General features: G+C 30.3%; 1 protein-coding gene across 3 annotated transcripts in view; it reads right to left on the bottom strand.

Moving 5' to 3' along the window:
* LOC113517488 (transcription factor Sp9) overlaps window positions 1-18,869 on the bottom strand; it is a 99,554-nt gene that overhangs the window by 39,294 nt on the left and 41,391 nt on the right. Inside the window, exon 2 of one of the 3 annotated variants that reach the window (XM_026902165.3) lies at window positions 4,055-4,102. The exons of 1 other annotated variant lie outside the window; for it this stretch is intronic. In XM_026902165.3, the coding sequence (XP_026757966.1) occupies window positions 4,055-4,102 (48 nt within the window). Of the gene's footprint in view, window positions 1-4,054; window positions 4,103-10,701; window positions 10,971-18,869 lie in introns of those variants that run through there. One more of the 3 variants, XM_031912500.2, reaches the window with a different exon arrangement.

Here is an 18,869-nt window from a genome sequence, read left to right as displayed (position 1 = left end):
ACGCAACTGATATAAGTGCTGGTGGAGCACCAGTAAGTAATGATAGATGAGAATAAAAACAGGTCAATTGATCCATACTGATGAATACATCGAGAATTAAGCATAATGATCAAAGGGTAGGGGGGAGAGGGTTAGATGTCGATGAGTTCTAAGACTGATAAAGTATAATAACAATGGGGACACTAGTCTCGGATGCTAAAAACCCCTCTCTCCCCTCCGCTATTAACTTATATGCGAGTGAGGGATAGCAAATAAGGATAAAGTCAAACTATTTAGCCCATAGAAATGTATTCGCCAAAAATTTATGATAATTTTCAGGAGGGTGTTCAGGTGAACCCATTTCTATTAATAAATGGGCTTCAAAGGCACAATCCCTATTATTGTATTATGAATCCATTCGTTCTCATTTTAAAAAAAGATATACTTGCTAGAAATCAAACAATATTAGTATGTATACCAATACTCTTTCTTGATCAATATAGGCAATAATAATAATAATAGGCTATTTTTTTTTTCTAAGAATATACTATTTCTATGGGCGGAGATCTATGCCCAGTAGTGGGTCGTAAATTTTTTTTTCTGATAATTAATAAATAACGCCATAAAATTACGCATCACTTATGTTTAGATTTTGTAGTGTTGTGGATCAGAAATTATAGTTAAGTTTCCCAGAATCTTATCTTATTGTCCTGTACATTTTCCAGTTACATTATCCGCACACCTTTAGTCGTTCGATAGTACTTTCATCTATCCCCCTGTTTCCACCCCTTCGACTCCGCTTACATTCACTGTTTTCCTCACATACTTACCTATATGAATATATCTACTCACAGCTTTTTATTAGGGTTGTACATTTCTTAAATTATCTGAATTATTTGTAAATAATTGATACTAGTTCTTGAAGTTAGATAATATTTGATTTCTATATTAATTATTGAATTGTTAATTATAGTATTTGATACATTTTTATGGGGCCTATTTACTTTGGTACGTAGTAATCTTTTGTCATATTTGTTTTATACTACAATGCAATTAAAAAAATCAATATAATAAGTTACTATAGATATAAATAAACTAGCCCATCATAATCATCTTGAAATTTTTAAATAAAATAAAAATAGTTTAAAATGATTTGATATTGCGTTGCCTGTGAGATTATCAATAAATTGTAATACCGTTCCTCTATCAATATATATATATAGATATTAATGGTAGATATTAATGACATATTTACCATGGACTTCATAGTGGCACTTCGATATTTATTATAATACCTATCTATGAATAAACAAAAAAGTATCCAATCTTATAAAAATCAAGTAATTTTCGAGTTGCCAACCCTACTATCTACCGATTCGGGTTGCAATTGTGAAGTAACCCAACTGCATTTTATATGTGTCAGGATTGAAAAGTAAGTATCTACTTGCACCAAGCTGACTATTTTTAAAAACTTTTGGAACTTTTTTAATACGTTTGGCAGTTGATAAAATTAATTAAAATGATGGTACCAAAAATAAATTAAGTATATGAATTATATTCCTATGTATTTTTTTTTATTGTATAATAGTAAAATTTATTTCATAAATGTTATGTTATTCTTTTTAATTCATATCGTTTTATCTGTTACGTCGTGATTAGAATTCGGATTGAAAATAAAATGGTAAGGTTAAAATATTGAGGTGCCCAAATAAATAAATCACCGTAATAAAAACCTGTCAATTGTCCACATTAAGACTAAAGAGAAACGCGAAAATATCAGATGTTTTATAATTATTTCCAACACGAATTATCTGATCACCGTTTATATTCTTGCAATTATTTTCAATATGAATTATCTATTTTGCAAGAATATATCTTGCAATATCCGTATATTTTCATACAATTCGGCCACACGCGGTCAGGCTGGAAGCAGCCTACGGCACAGTGCACCGCTCAATGCATATTGTGTACCGCCATTATTCAATGTGCCTTTCAATTGCGCTTTCTCTGTACTTCAATCGACGATTGTTATAAATATAAACAAATGTCTAAATGATTTAATAAATATAATTTTTCTATAAATACATACCTCCCAAAGAACCTAATCTTAGCTTTTATGTTCTCTCTCTTTCTCAATGCCTAACCTTACTCATTATTAGTTTTTGGTAAAGGTACCTAATTTAATTCATAAACGACCTTTGCCTGGCGGTGGTATACCATAGGTTATAAATTAAAATAAATTTATTTTTTTAATTATCATAGAATTACTAAATAAAATTATAATAAAATTAGTAAGAAATCAAAACATTAAATCAATTAATCTATATTTGTTTATATTATTTTTGAATCTTTCTCATTCAAGGAATTTTCATATCATTATCGTTGGGTCAATTGGATCAACATTTTAATTAATATAAATTCTATTGAAACAGATTATCCACTGGGTAGGCTATATCCTAACTTAAAATATATATACCTAATGATTCACGCAGGCAAAGTCGAAGAATATATTATAATAATAAATCCTTAATTCCAAAACTTTGTACGAAATCGCCTGAAGATTCCTCGGTCCATTACGGTATGAGTATCTAGGCACGGTTAACTGTCATCACATGGCATCACGGTGCGCACGCGCAAGCGAACCGCGTATCGAATGCATTATTCGCCTCTCATCGCTCGCACAATGCCCATTTGCCCATTTCACAGTGTAGTGTCCATCGAATCGATGACGACAAATCAAAATAAATTGCCGATTTCGTTATTCGATATTCGTTCCGATATAATTTTCTAAGTTCGTGCACAATGAAGAGTATGGCGATTGTTGGAATTACTACTCTGGTTGGTTAAAATAGCAAATTTACGTAAATCATATTACGATTCATTTCGTTTACTCACTCGAGTTTAATATGCCTTTCGCGCTGAGAATGTAATATTAACTCACTTGTTTCATCGATCGAATTATAGGAAATAAGTTGTATATCTAATGATTTACATGGACCAACTTTTTTATTCATAAAAACAAAACTTTTTATAAATTACTGTTTTAACTATTACAGTGTTTTCTTTCAAATTGAGAAATTAGTCAAAAGACTAAACACAAAAAAGCTAAAATAAATGCAGTAGACTTTTCTATGAATAAGGAATATATTGTTATAAGCTACAGAATAAAAACTTGTAAATAAATTCGATTCAATGAATTTAGTAGAATATATTATGACTATCTAAATAATAAGTACTAAGCATAAATTAGATAATAAATAATAGTTTATAATTAAAATTTGTAATGTCTTATAACTTTATACTTAATATAAGTAGGTACATTAAGTATTACCACATCTCTCAAGATTTTATTTGTACAAAAACAATGTAAATTAACATTTACAAAAAGGAAATATTTTATTTTAAAATGTTTTAATAAGTATTTTAAATAAATGTAGATAAATACAAAGATTAACAGCACTACATACAAAAAAAATTTCAGTGTTTTTTTTCTTTTGTTACTTCACGCTTTGAATGACGTAAATGTAAAAAAAAAAAAATAAAGAAAGAAACTCTGTGGAAAAATATGTAAATGATTGGCATAAATTATAAAATAAAATGTAACCATCCAAAATATTATCGTCTAATTTTAATAAATTTAATAACCTACGAATATAACTTTCTAAAGAAAAGCAATACAATCTGTTAATCTTATGTATTTAACAGTTATTTAGCATTTTTTATACTTTATATTCGCAAACAATATTAATTAAATTTACATTGATTAAATACCATGTTTGACTTTGTGTTGTAAATTTTGAATCAGGAATTTCTTTTTTTGTTTAAATACCTATTGCAAAATGCAAAGGAAAAATACGTTAAATTTTAATATTCATTTAATATAAATGATAGATTATATAATATATAGTACACTAACTAGTCTCAGGTTCTATAAGTACATTTGTGAATTATCTCTTTATAAAGAAAACATTAAGTTACCATATAAATACGAGTATATGACTGTAACCTTAGACTACGTTATTAGTACTAAAGTTACAAATATATAAATATATTTAATAACAAAAGCACTACTTACTAATATCTTCATGTCCTTGTGATCCGCGGACACGGGGTCGATACTAACCTGAAAAAAATAATTCTGAATTATTCTTCACATCCAAAACTAAAAAAGTTATACCTCAGTTGGGGGGAAGATTGTCAGTAATGCGAACTACCAGTTCAATTGCTAGCAATATAGGGTATATAAGTCAGGTTGGCCTTCACGTGGTCCCCCCTCCATCCAACCATCGTGGTTAATTCTAGTTCAATTCGTCAGGATGGACTAACTTGCTTTCATCCTCATCTATCATTTCACACTAGTGCCCTGCCAGTGTATACCGATAACACAAGCGAGATTACCATACCATTATTATCCATTAAAAAAAACCTTTATCATCATGATTAAATCGAGATAAATTTGTCATGATGGGTCAAGCCTCAACTATCCCTTCCTTGTACTCCATCAACGTAAATTAATATTAGGCAGGTGGGATAACAATTCTCCCATTTTCCTTCTTTAAAAATAACTACTTAGGTGAATGAATGCAGGCATTATTAAAAATTTATCTCTATTTTCATGCCAGGTCCCATAAAGTGTTGAGTAGCGACAATCTTTACACAAACTCTATTAATAATTATATTCTCCCCAAAAATATGTTAATTTCTAAGAAAATATACTAACACAAAAGAAAAATCCATTAAACAGTCATCAAGCTCCGAATATTAAAATAAAACCAGTACACAAGAATCTTCTGGGAAGAATAATTTAGACCGGTGTGATCCCTGCTCCTATTTCCCATAGGTTGATACTAAAAAACGAAAACTAATTAGAAAGTCCCTAAAAAGTTAATATCATAAGTCGGACGATGTACACACGAGCGAATTTAATTTGGAACGTTTTTAATTACGGCAGGAGATTCGTTCGGAGCGGTCGGTTTGGGCGCCGCGCGGCCGCTAGCCCTGTAATTATGGGGCCCGTAATTGCGAGACCCAACAGAGTGCACCCCGCACCATACCCCCTCACCCGCACGCTAGCAAAGTGTAGTAAATAGTATTGAAATTAGAAAACTCGCTTTTGTAGGATTCACCCAGTCTAGTTTCATGAATTGGAACCCCTAATTTATTTTATTACCTAGTACCTATTTCCAACAGTTTCGCCTGCGCGTATCCTTACGTCACGAAAATAAAATATATTATGTTTTAAGTACCTACTAATTAATATAAACGCGGAATGCGCATTATTTTTCAAAAATTTAAAGACAAGGCTTACATCTATACTTCTACCTTGTGTATGATGGTCGAGCATGAACTTTCTGTATTGTGTGTGAATTTATTGTTGCACAATTTAATTTCGTTTAATAAAAATTTGTAGATCATTGTATAAAGAACTGTTCAATTGAATTGCTTAATTATACCTGTTGTACAAATAACAATGTAACTTTTTTAATGTTAATTGAACTTTATTATTTCGAGTTAATATTTTTTTTTTAGTAAATTGAAGAAAAGTACGGTATACAATGTTTGCTGGATTGTAATTATAGCCTCTTTTAATTAAAAAATCTCTTGTGTTAATTAAAAGGACGAAGCGATAGCCAAGTCTTTTTTAAATGCTTTATTTCCAGTCTCAACATTAATGCATTATTTAGTATAAAAATATCATTAATTAATTTATAATTAAGTAAGTTAATGAAGTAATAATTTGAACAAACTACAAAGCGAAAGTGAAAGAATAGAAGCAATATGGGAGATTTAGACTAACCAGTTATAATTAGAAGATAAACTGTATATTATCTGAGGATGAAGTGAAGTGTCTTTGGAATCGATGTAAACATGTAATGTAATCGAGTTAAGAGAATGGATGAAACAAGAGATAATATGTGCTAATGACAGCTGGCCTGAAAGTAGGTAAAAAATATTTAAACCATAACTGTCTAATAGTAATAACAATGATCAACCCCAGTGGAGACATGACATTTTTATTACGGTCTAAACCCTTATTGGAAAAGTTTTACTCATTAACATTTTATAAAACCCCACTAATGGACATAAATCTTTCCCGTTAGAGAAGTATATAGGCTAATATTGATTTTGCTTCTATAGTTTAGTCCAGAGTAGGAACGAGTTTTGCTTTTATACATTCGTTTATTGATTTTATTCTCTTACATATCACGACTTCTTATACCTAATGTACAAAGTGATATCAAATTGTACTCTTATTCTATTATCACAGGTAAAATAAACACATTATTAGGTATGATCACATAATTAGCACTTCTAATACATCGTAATTATACTTTCAAATAGTAGGTAGCGCATTCGTCGAACCTCAGCTTTCTATCAGTTCAAAAGGATTGTATTTAATTATGATGACTGGCTTATGGCTTGACTGTGAATCGAAATGTATTTTAAGAGTACATTAAAATAATTATACGTTCGATCTAAGACTGTAAATGCACTCTCTAATTAGGCTACTATTTGTTGTCACTTTACATGGCAGTATTTATTAAATATATAATAATATTTATGCGAAAATTTAATTAAATATATCAGATAACTCAATTAGCTGATTAACAATAAAGCTCCTAAATTGATTAAATTACAAATAGAAGACATGTTGGCATAACTACCTTAAATTTGAAGATCTGACTTTTAATGGAGACTACCAAGGTATATCCATGGTTTAAATTTTGGGAGAAGCCCAACAAACAAAAGGATTCAAAAGTGATTCAAAAAGTTTATCATAAGACAAATGCACTATAAATTTTTGTTCAATTTCTACTATTGACAATGGTAAACAGCGGAGGCAACAATTTATGTATGTATTTATCAGCTGTTAACTGTTCACTGCTGAACATAGACTCACCCATAAGGCGGCTTTTTTCAGTAGTTGCCATGCTTGGCAAGCGGATTGACAACCACACTTAGGCTTTGGTAATGTTTTAAGAGAGACGTTGCTTCCCATTCCCATTCCTCGACCATTAAGTTCCTTTAATCATCTGTTACTATACCCAGGAAAACGGACGGGATGGCCAATTCTATGCTGGGATGACACGTCAAAGTTTCTATTAGATCTTCACGTACGTAGAACCGTAACCATCGTGTATAGAAACATAAGCCAAGGATATAATAAAATGTATTGCCCCTCTTAATCAATTATCTTATAATCTATGGTTAATCAGAACACAGCAAACCTTAGGAGTGCTAGACTCCTGACTACGTTCCAAAGAACATAATATAGCTAGACGCAGAGACTAAATCTTAAATATTATTATTTATAAAGGTAGCATGTTTTATTCGCACATACCCTGTATCTACTATTCTTGTAGGAATACAGAGAAATTATTTCATACTAGATGACCACGTTGTAAAAAGAACAACTTACAATTTAAAACTATTAAAGTTGAAAATACGGAATTTAGACAGTAAGTTCCTTTTATAACCTATATAAGTAATAAGAAAGTATTTTCAAAATTCTGCACCTAAGGATAAACAAATAGGGATGGAAATTTGTATGAGAGAGTATATTTTTTATAGATAAGTATTCTTTATTGCATTTGTAAATTACATAGATGATACATTCATAAATATTGTGAGCAAGGGTGGGCTTATCTCTGAAAAAGATCTCTTCTACTCAACCTAATACAGCGGCAAAGCATGTTATTTATTTATTCTTTTTTAAAAAATATACTTTCTTAGTCAAGTATTTATCTTTTTTATACTCTTAGAGGTTGAATTTTAAAAAATGCTGATATTAAGTTATGATATTACTTTTATTTAAGAGAATTTACAGTAAATTTCAAGTAAATCGATTAAATAATTTCATATAAATTTATATTTACCTTATATTTATACTCTATAGGGTTCAATTTTGGAAAAGCCTCTCTTATTACTTATGTAGGTTATAAAAGGCACTCATAGTAAAAATTTAGCAATTCTTACTTAAGTAGTTTCAGCTGAGCGTTGATGAGTCAGTCAGTCAATTATAGTCGTAAATATTCAAGTAGTTATTTTTCGTTTAAGTATAAACAATGCATATTTTAATGACTGTAAACTATTAAAAAAATAAATAAAGTTGTAATAATATATGTTGATATAATTAAATCCTAAAAAACTACATTGAAATTTACCAAGATTTATTATATGTTTATAGTGTAATTTTAGGCAGACAATATTATATCTTGAATACCTTCTATAAAATAATTGAAAATGTATTTAATATACCTAAATGCAACACTTTATTTTGTCCTGACAATTTTTTTTTTATATATTCCAAAAGCAGTACATACTTAGTTGTCAGAATGACCCGAGTGATATTAAACCATTTCCATTTGATAACATTTAATATGATGATGTTGCAACATTGTGAACATTTGAAATGTAAACGGAAACGTACAATGTTCAGATGGTACTAAAGATAAATAAAAACATGACCTGAACCCCACATAAAATTACGACAGCTAGTTTTTATTTTTTATTATTCTACCTTTGCATTAATATATCGTTCTTGTGTAAACATGTAAGTACATATGTAATACATATGTTAGTGTAGATAGTAAGCCTACGAAATATTTTTTTTTAAAAAGCAAATCATCTTGCTTTTTAAATATTGTATTTTAATGAAAGATATACACTTAAGAAAGGACAGTAATTCTTTTACAAAATAATAAGACGGTCGCTTGTAGTAGAGAAAACTGTAATAACAAGAATAATGTCATTTTCAGACATAGCAAAGAAAAATACAAAATTTAGTAATATATTCTAAAGAGGTGCGTTCTGCATGTTGGAAAATTATATACAGTTTGAAGGTAAAACATGAAATTAAAAATGGCAACACGTGACGGGTACCAATGCCATGGACAATGCATTCTGTGATAACTATGGTAATGTTCATATTTATAGGCGACTACTTCTTTCCATCAGGTGGGTAGTCAGCTCGTTTACTATTCCAAGTACAAAAAATTATTTGAAAATCCAACAAAATCTTATATAAATAGCTCTATCTACCTAATAATAAATTTCATTAATTTACATTAATTCTCTATAGAAAATGTACACGTAAAATAACAATATGTTAAATTATATACGATCAAGTGAACATTGGAGCCTCATAAAATCAAACAACAATCAAATTAGCTTTCTATTGCATAAAAACTTGTCTTACTGTGAAGTAGCCGACGACAAAGGAAGAAAGGCAGGTCGCGTCATTGTCGGCGAGCGAGGCAGCGGGAGGTGTTCGAACCGTAATCACACCACGTAATCGCACCAATTAAATATTTTTATTCCCATTCTGCTTTGTTGTGCCGAGGTGTGCCTTTGTTGGCTCATTTTCGTGAGCGTCTTTTGTTTGTCATGCAACGTTTTTTGCGGATATTTGATCTCATTTGGAATACGTGAGATCTACTATAAGTCGGTGTGAACTTGTGTTTTTTAATGCTCCGGAAATATTGTTGAAGACTATAAATTGTTTACGAATTTGCTTACATAGATCAATATATAGTATTTAAAAATAAAATGTTATTTTTACATATTTAAAACCTTTCGTATTAAGTTTAATTTTTAAATATTTCACATATAACTCTACAGTCTTGGAATTTATTTCTTTTGAAAGATATAAAAAATATTATTTCCTAATGTTACGTCTAACTATATACCATCCTATAGCCCATACAGGCAGACGTAAATACAATACATAACTAGCATCAACTTTAGACATCAGAGTTCACAAAGTTATGAATTACTAAATGTATCCCGCTGCTTCACCCGCGTGAATTAGTAGGTACATAAAATATCCTATATGCTAAGTTACAAGAGAACCATATTGTATACCAAATTTTATATTTAATTTCATACAATTTTGCGTGATAAATAGATATGAGTGATTCCTTTATAACTTCTGTATTTATTTTGTGTTATAATTTCTGTGTTTTTTTAATGCGTAAACATTCATTTTATTTATTAAATAATACGTCAAGATGCATTGCATGCGTAGAACACTGGTAAAAAAAACGAATTAGCTAACTTGACAAGTAACTGACAAAAAGTTGAACCGTTTTTAAGGCTCGATGCTTTATCTATATAATTTAAGCATCCATCATTACAAATATTCGTATTTATAATATTAATAGGATTAAAATTTTATTACTTATTTTAATAATTTTTTTTCGATTTATATGTTTTTAAATAATACATAGATAAAATTATGTAATTCAGCCTAAGTAAATTAAATATGAATCTTTTCATTATTCTCATAAATTCACTAAAGTCTTACTGCTGTCCACAGTTTTCCAATACAGTAAATTGTTATTACTATAAATTTATTTACATTGTTATAAAAATTATCAAATTAAAAGATTAATTTCTTTACCGCAATAATACCTTTATCTAGTATCGTTTTGTTCAAATTAGTACATAATAATATTTAAATATTGCAATAAAGAGACGAATAAAATAAAATATTGCCTGACCTATTGAACCTATTATAACAACACAGCACTTATAAAGAATTTATAAATAGAATAATAAACAGGAATGGTAAACTTTTCAGTACGTATTATTCAGTTTTTATAAAAAATTGACTTAATTAATTGAAATAAAAATATATCTAAGTAGATAGATACAACCTGTCTTTGTTAAATAATTAATCAGGAGTTGATAAAAAAAAATCAATTTTAAAAAGTAATTTACCTCGTTGAAATAATTATTGTTGACATTGTGCGGTACGGGGTGCGAGCCCCCGTGCTGTTGATAGTACGCGCAGTTCATGTCAGCCCATACATCCACGGAAACCCACTCACTTAGCCTCAGCACACGCGGTCCAAAATTTTCCGAGTGAAAATTCCTCGGAGCAATTATATCGTAACGAATCGATGCGGCGAACGAATCTCGCCTACTAATTGCAGGGTTCGAGACGAGATGCGGCGGCCGGCGACGACGCGAGTGCGAGTGCGTCCCTCTCTCCTCGCGCACACGAGCGGCGCGCGCGTGTCGCGGCCGCGCACCGCTAGGTGGCGCCTATGTGCGTTGTTTACGCGCGGGGCGGCGCGAGGGCGCTGGGCGGACACGAAAGGCGGGCACTTTTATGGCACACGCAAAACTAATATAGTCCGATAACGCACTTTTTACTGTAATCTAAGCTATGAACTTTGTCCAAAGTCTGGGGGCAGTTAAATTTACATAAAAATAAGGATAGCAACTGATTGATGGTATGCTAATATACCTAGGGCGGTTAATAAAACGTAAATTGTGATTTTATTTTGTTTGTTCTTGCTACATATAATGATACCTGTTTATGTGGTCGGGTCTATCTATGTTTATTTTTTAGCACTTTAATGGTTTATGAATTTGACTTTTTCGTATTTATGAATAAAATCATTTACATACAATAATATTTTATAATAAATAAAAATAATAATAAGTTAATAATCTATAATTAAGTGATAATAAATTATCAAAAACTGTATAGATTTTTATATATGTATGAAGTACATATAGTATATATAAGTACATATATTTTATTATTTTCACTATAAATATAACTAAACAAAAGATTAACGAAATCGTAGAATACAAGATTTGTATTAAATATTAAATAAAAGAGCAAAATAAAATAAAAATTCGAGTGACCTATATTCTTCAAGTACAATTCCAGCATAATCTAAGAGACGGATAAAATGATCCTATGACTGTCGTGTAATCGGCTCTCTGACTAAAAAGATTTGTTGAAGATCTTTAATGTTATCAGTGATACGCATTTATTTGAGTAATTTCATTTAAATAATAAATGCACAATAAGATATAAAAAAGTATTTTACACTTAAATATTTAATTAAAAAGGTAAGATGGTTCACGTAGTTTGAAAAGTAGTTTGGATGTAGATTTAATCCAATTCGGTTTGAACAGTGGAATATGGCAATGAAATTATAGGACACAGAGGCATCTTAATTAAGACACCTTAATCCTCAGGATTGGCAATGTATGAAAGGTATCATGGGCGATACAGTATACTCTGTTATGGATATGACAGAGTGTATTATATCGCCACTTTCCATCTAATGAAAATTAGACCATCAGCTCATTCGCCATTCTAAGTTATTTAAAAACATAAAAATCACTATTCTAGCATTTACCATACGTCAATCTTTGGAAACCCTTCATATTTTATATATTTTTTTGTTTAAAACACAGTGAAAGTGCTAACCTAGTGACCAGCGTAGAACGCCAGCTGGCACCCACCCTAATCTGTTACTAAGTACGAATTTCGTTACAAATAGGTATTTTTTCACCGCCGTCAGTAATAAATGTTTCCGGTTCATAATAAAGAGCATTGAGATCGTTACCCCAGCGACTATTATAAAAATTGCTCCATTTTTTACAGTTCCAATCTGTGCGGGGGCGGATACGGCTCGTATGACAGGATACACTTTCGTTCACTATTGATATCACGCAAAATCTCGTCACGTGATACCTTAGCAGATGTTCCAATAAAGTTTTATTATATATTTTATAGATATATATAAATATTGGGGCCGCTTCTATTTTACCATTTCTTCAAACCTATCTTTAAGATTAAAATTTCTATTCGAAATCACACCGAGGTCTTTGTTATAAGGACCAATATGTAATAACAAATTTATTATATATTTATTATAATTCATGATGATCCATAAAACATTAACTTTGCGATATTACTAAATTTAAATATTAGGTAGGTTTAAAAAAGTACCCCCTCAGTATCGGCGCCATTGCTCAGTTTTTTGATTGAATTTTTTTATATAAATGCTTCTAGAAAATACATTAATCCTTGATTAGGGATGTGTAAAGACAACTTTTTTTAGGCATATATAATATAGACTTCACGCTACTCATAAGTTTTTGATTATAGGTTTACAGTGGAGATGTTAACTACCAAAAGTTTCCGTATGAATGAGAATTTACCTTAAATAAAGGTAGTAAGTGTTTCAAGGTTAAGTATTAGCAAAAATATGTACATCCCTCTTAATGAACTATGACCTGTTTAACAAAGTATTCCATCGCACTGATGGAAGAATTTTAAATGGAGCCTTATTTTGAGCAATATCTATCACATGAATCAAATCTCACATCCAAAGTTGCCAAAATATCTTGATGACTATTTATGTCGTCTCAAATCTTTGGAACTAGACAATAACATTATTCTAGTAATGTGCAGATCTTATCCAGTACTACAAAAATCCTTATTTTTATGCCAATATATTAAGTATGGATAGAATAAAATTTATACTATACCAACAAAAAACTTAAGATAAAATTGAAATTTCGAACAATGCTCCATTGATATCTGTAACTAGTAAAAAAGAAAATGGATATGATAACGAAAGAAGCAGGTTGTAAATAGTTCGTAATAGAATACATATTGCCTTATATATATCAATTTATAAACAAACCATACTTTAACAACATATTCGTTTACCTAATTGGCAAGTAATTAATTCAATTTATTGCTCGGCTCTCCGACAGTTTTACAGTCAATTTATCTATGTCTAGTTGCAATGCTATGCCCTAATGGATATAAAGAAATAAATTAACTTGAACAAGCTAATTATTTAAGTAGTTCCATTATATGTATTGGTTACTTTTATATTTGCAGCTATCTGTTTTTCATGGACTTATCCGAGTAGATTAGGATAAGACCTGTTAAATTTAGATATATAAGTATTATACTTACCTGATTCAAGACGTGGGATTATTGAGTAAAAAATTTAAATTATAACTTTGAAATATACTATGCTTTATTTTTATCATTAAACATTTATTTATTGAAGAACGAAATGGAGTCAAATCAATAAGTCTATTCAGAGTTTTCCCTACACTATGCGCCACAGTAGCATTTGTACGCCGTTATTAACAATTTGTTGCCGTGTGTCGCGACAAAGCGTGTCGATGTCGCCAGCGATAGGGCGTGTTTTGTATAGAACATAGAATAACATGAGCGAAATGATAGTGATTAAAGGCGAGTACGCGAACTGGGCGCGGCGCGTGTGCGCGTAATTATTGTAATCTGCGTATGCGCATGCTGCGCCGGCGACTAACCCGCAGCGCTGCGCCTCCTTACTTACTGTTGTTCTATTGTTTCTATTAACACATTCACGAGATTGTGTTTAGGCTTTCTTAACATTTCCTATTGTTAGTCTGGTCAACACCTGACTCTGTTTGGGCTCACTGTACTATGAGTAACGGAAGCGGTATAGCCAAGCTAAAAGGATTTAAGGTTTTATCTTACGAATAAATCCACTATGCACTCTTTAAAAAAGTGCAGATGAGAGAAAATATGTCGCAACTAATTAATGTTTAAAGACACCAATAGTAATATTTTATTTTTAACTTAATAAGATACAAATCTGTTTCGATTGATGAAAGGTAAGATACTCGTACATTTTATCAATAGTCTAGCTTTGGCATCCTTTATTTCTTATATCTATTCTTAAGTAAGTAAGTACTTAATTAGTATTCTTAACAGAAATAGAGTTATTATAAGGTTTATCCAGTAAAAAAATCAAGGTTGCACATTAAAGTCCTGTAATAATATCTAAGTAATTATTACGTTTATTTCCAATTAATTGGATACATTAGTTACATATAAAATGTAGTAGAACTAACGTCTACGTCGCGTGCGCATATGGTGGTGCCGCCCATTGCCTCTGCCCTATTCATAGCACCAAATTGCAAATGAAAAACAACAAATGAGATTTCTTTATACTTATAACCATTGCAATGATTCATTGTTGTTGATGATTTTTAGGGAGTGTAGGTACCTAAAGTAAAAATATTTTATAAAAAAATATCATATTTATTTATATATGTATTAGTTAAGTTTAATTTAGTATTTTAGTACAGAGACAGGAATTGTGAAAATAAATATTTAGTGGTAGTTTAATCTCAAACGTATTAATTAATAAACAGTTACACAGAGTGGACTATATCTTTAAAATATATGTAATACATGTTGATGCTACACTTATCATTATCCAAATGTCAAACAAAGCAAAGCAAATAATTATTTAAACATGTGGTATAGGTATTGTTGTAAAGTATTTGCATCGTTATTTTATTAAGTATTTTGTTGGTAAACAGTCTAACGACACTTCTACATTGAACTTCTGTAATTACATTGAACCCAAATGTTATACTATAATAAATAAATCAAATGTCTTTTTTCGAGTTTCACAAATAAAACTGCCTGTGAACGACACGATTCAGTACTGAATCTTGTCGACCGGTAGTCAGGTAGAGCCGATCAGTATAGTCTATACCTACATATAATAGTCTATACAATATACTTATCTTGCAGACCCTAATTATATCAATTAATCAACTTATCTATAACATTATGCAGGAATACAGATTGTCAGTAGATTTTACCAAACGTAATCGTATTGTGGTAGACAGCTTTACCGGTATATACCTACTCGTAGATATGCAACAAAAGACTACCCGAGTTTTTCATAACTGGATAAAAATTGATATTTAAATATTTATTTACACATGCAAAAAGTGATTTCAGTTCCACATGCATGCATACATCGTCCCTTGATTTAAATAAATTGTTAGGGTTGACACCATTATTGTGGGGATACTTATAATAATTTTGCATTTTTGAAAAAAACCCAAATACAATCCTATAATTTTGCTTACCAATTGCAAATCTACAAAGATTTGATAATTAATATACTATCCTTCTGTTTAAGGTTCATTCGTTAATAATTCTAAATAATTACGGTGCCTTCCCTTTGTGGCAGACAGCACTGATGAGAATTCGCATTCTTTGCGATCAAAACTAAATAATTTACGGATTGTCGTTGCACAGTAAAAAGAAATATGAGTTTGGCTTACAAATACTTGTCACATTATATCAAAAGTATAATCTGAAATACCATAAAAGTTATTTTTTGATTAAAAACACTTATTCATTTTAATATAAAATCTTTAAACGAATTTCGAAACCGTGAATGTGTGCCTTTTTTAATTTGTACACTCATAGTTGTGCTACTATTAAAGAAATGCGTGAAACTTAAAAAAAAAATAATAAAAACAAAGGCAGTATATACAATAAATAAAATTGATTTTGACAGTGTCCAGAAGGAGACTGCACGCACCATTACACACAAGGCAATAACTAACAAGTGACAACCCTTGCTCTTGGTAAGGAAGGGTGCGTCGAATCCGGTTGCAATCTTACACCGACTTCCGCTGCATATAACGGTTTGCGTTTACAACATCTCCAGTTCTATACTTTGCTCATATTGTTATTGTAGTACTGTACATTCTTCCTTGAATACTGTCCTTGTTATAAGTACATAAATACAATCTGGTTGTAGAACCTATTTATAAAATTTAAATAGCTTATTTATATACAATATGTTAAATAAAATTTATCACTTCTGTTCATAATATGACTAGCAGTTGATGATTAAGTTGACGTCGACTAATATGAATAGGGTGCTTATGTACATATAATTGGCAAACACTGTATTATATATATATATATATATATATATATATATATATATATATATATATATATATATATATATATATATATATATATATATATATATATATAACTTTTTGTTGGCTACTTCGTAAGTGAGGATATCAGAAGTAATAAAACTAATAAAATAAACCTAAATAAAAATATGATGTATCAAGATAAAATATACACCAGGTTTTTAGTTAGACGTCCAGGAACATATCTGTGAAAACTACATCCAATTTGGTGCAGTAGTTTTTGTGTAATACTGAAAAGACATACCGACTGACAGATAGACAAAATTTCTATAACATATTGTTTAGGCTTCTGTTGCTCTTATTAAGATCCTATATATTATTTTTCCTTAAATACTTCCCATGTACAGATATAATCTAGTTACAATTTTATTATGTTAGTAAAATAAGACAATGTAATTCCATATTACTATAATGAAATATTATGAAAGATTCTTTACTATTTCACACAATACCATAGATAATCTTTAATATAGATACCCAAAACATTGTCCAAACTGTTACACGTGTGATCTTTAAGACGTATTGTTGTCACACACAGCTCCATTCATGTCGAGGTTTCAATGAACGTTCCCCGTTTCCTATGCAAAATCGTTTAATCCCGGAATAAAGGCTTTCATTTGAATGTTTCCGCTGGGAACACGGATTACAATGAGATGTTCACTTGACGGGATCATTTAGATGTCAGTCCTCGACTCTGTTTACAAGCATAATAGGATTAAATATGAAGTGCGAATTGTATTTTGAAGCGTTTTGTCGTACATGCTCGGCAGATTTTGTTTATGATATGGATTTTATGAAATACTCAATTGAACTAGTGTGAATAAAGTGGAATTTAAATTGTTTACATTATAATTTGAGAATTTTAAATGTTGTAAACATAAAATGTAGTATAATAAAATGTTTACTACAACAAAAATATTAAAACTGTAATACCGATCCAAATAAATAATATAAATAAATTGTATTAAAATATAATTTAAAAATATGATATAAATAATAAAATAACAACAAGCTATAGAAAAAATAAACAATTACTTGAATCACACTACTAATTACACTACGAATCAATCTTGTAGGAAACAACATATATGAAATGCCAAATAGCCTTATTTCACGTGAAAAATTGAATATTTGGTAAACAAACAATACTTCTTGTACACTGAGAGAAAATAAACTTCTCTTATAGAGCGTCTTATCATAAGTGTTGTAATATAAAAAAGGAATCCATGTTTAAAGAAAACGCTCTTATTCTATATATTAATCTATACCCTATCTCTATCCTACACTTACCATAAATGAATGTGCGAAAAATATAAGTGAAAATAGCGTGATATGTCAGTGAAGTACGAAGAATGAGGCCTGAGGTGCGAGCTACACAACCAACCTCACTCCTCATGACAGCATACCAGACGTGACGCCGACGTGCCAAACAACAAAATAAACCAACGAACCCGTGTAATAATGGTGTTTCCACCCTGTAACAATAACTACATAATAGTCGAGAGCTTTTACGAGCTTTTGTAAGCTCGTCGAAGCTTCTACTTGCCGTTTTTTGTGATGAATGCCGCTTGTTGCACCGCACTTCGCTTTACGACTGGGAATATTTTATTGAATACTTACTCCGCGTTTAAAGATCGAAGTTTCTGTATGTAGGAACCTTTAAATTCGTTTACAATACTTTGTGCCTTCATCATAAGTTGTTGGACAAATGAGATATCTGTTTTCTCTTAAAGATGTTTCAACATAAAGCAACATGTGCATACACAATGTAATTATTGCATCATCCTTTAACAGAATTTATACAGGATACTTTTTCCTATACTTTAACTAATAAAGTAATATTAGAAATTTTTAAATCTATTTATTATAAAAATGTAAAATATATGTGTACAAAAAATGAAGATAAGAATATTATGTACATATACGAACATACGCAACCAGAAACACAAAATCCATTGTAAAATATTTATGTTATTGACTGATCAACATTCTCAAAAGATACGTAATAATAGGAACCTATTACCGTGGGACTGTTTACAAAATTGTAAAAAAAATATAATCTGGTTTATTGATAGGTAATACTATCTATACAACAGCTTTCAATTTTACAGTATTTGTGCAGATTATTATGATATGGATCTAATTAATGCCATTTTTTCGTTCCTGTATGAATCAAATTTGGAACATAAACTTTAAAGTTGACAAATAACCTGACTGTACAGTAAGACATTGACAAATCATCTATTTCCATATAAGAGGGCCCGCGATGCCGATCAATGGAGCGTAGGTATCTGATGCTGAGAATAAAT

Source organism: Galleria mellonella, unplaced genomic scaffold, assembly GCF_026898425.1.
Source record: "Galleria mellonella isolate WM207_F2 unplaced genomic scaffold, CSIRO_AGI_GalMel_v1 utg223, whole genome shotgun sequence".
Lineage (NCBI taxonomy): Eukaryota > Metazoa > Arthropoda > Insecta > Lepidoptera > Pyralidae > Galleria > Galleria mellonella.
This window is presented reverse-complemented; position numbering and strand designations above follow the sequence as displayed.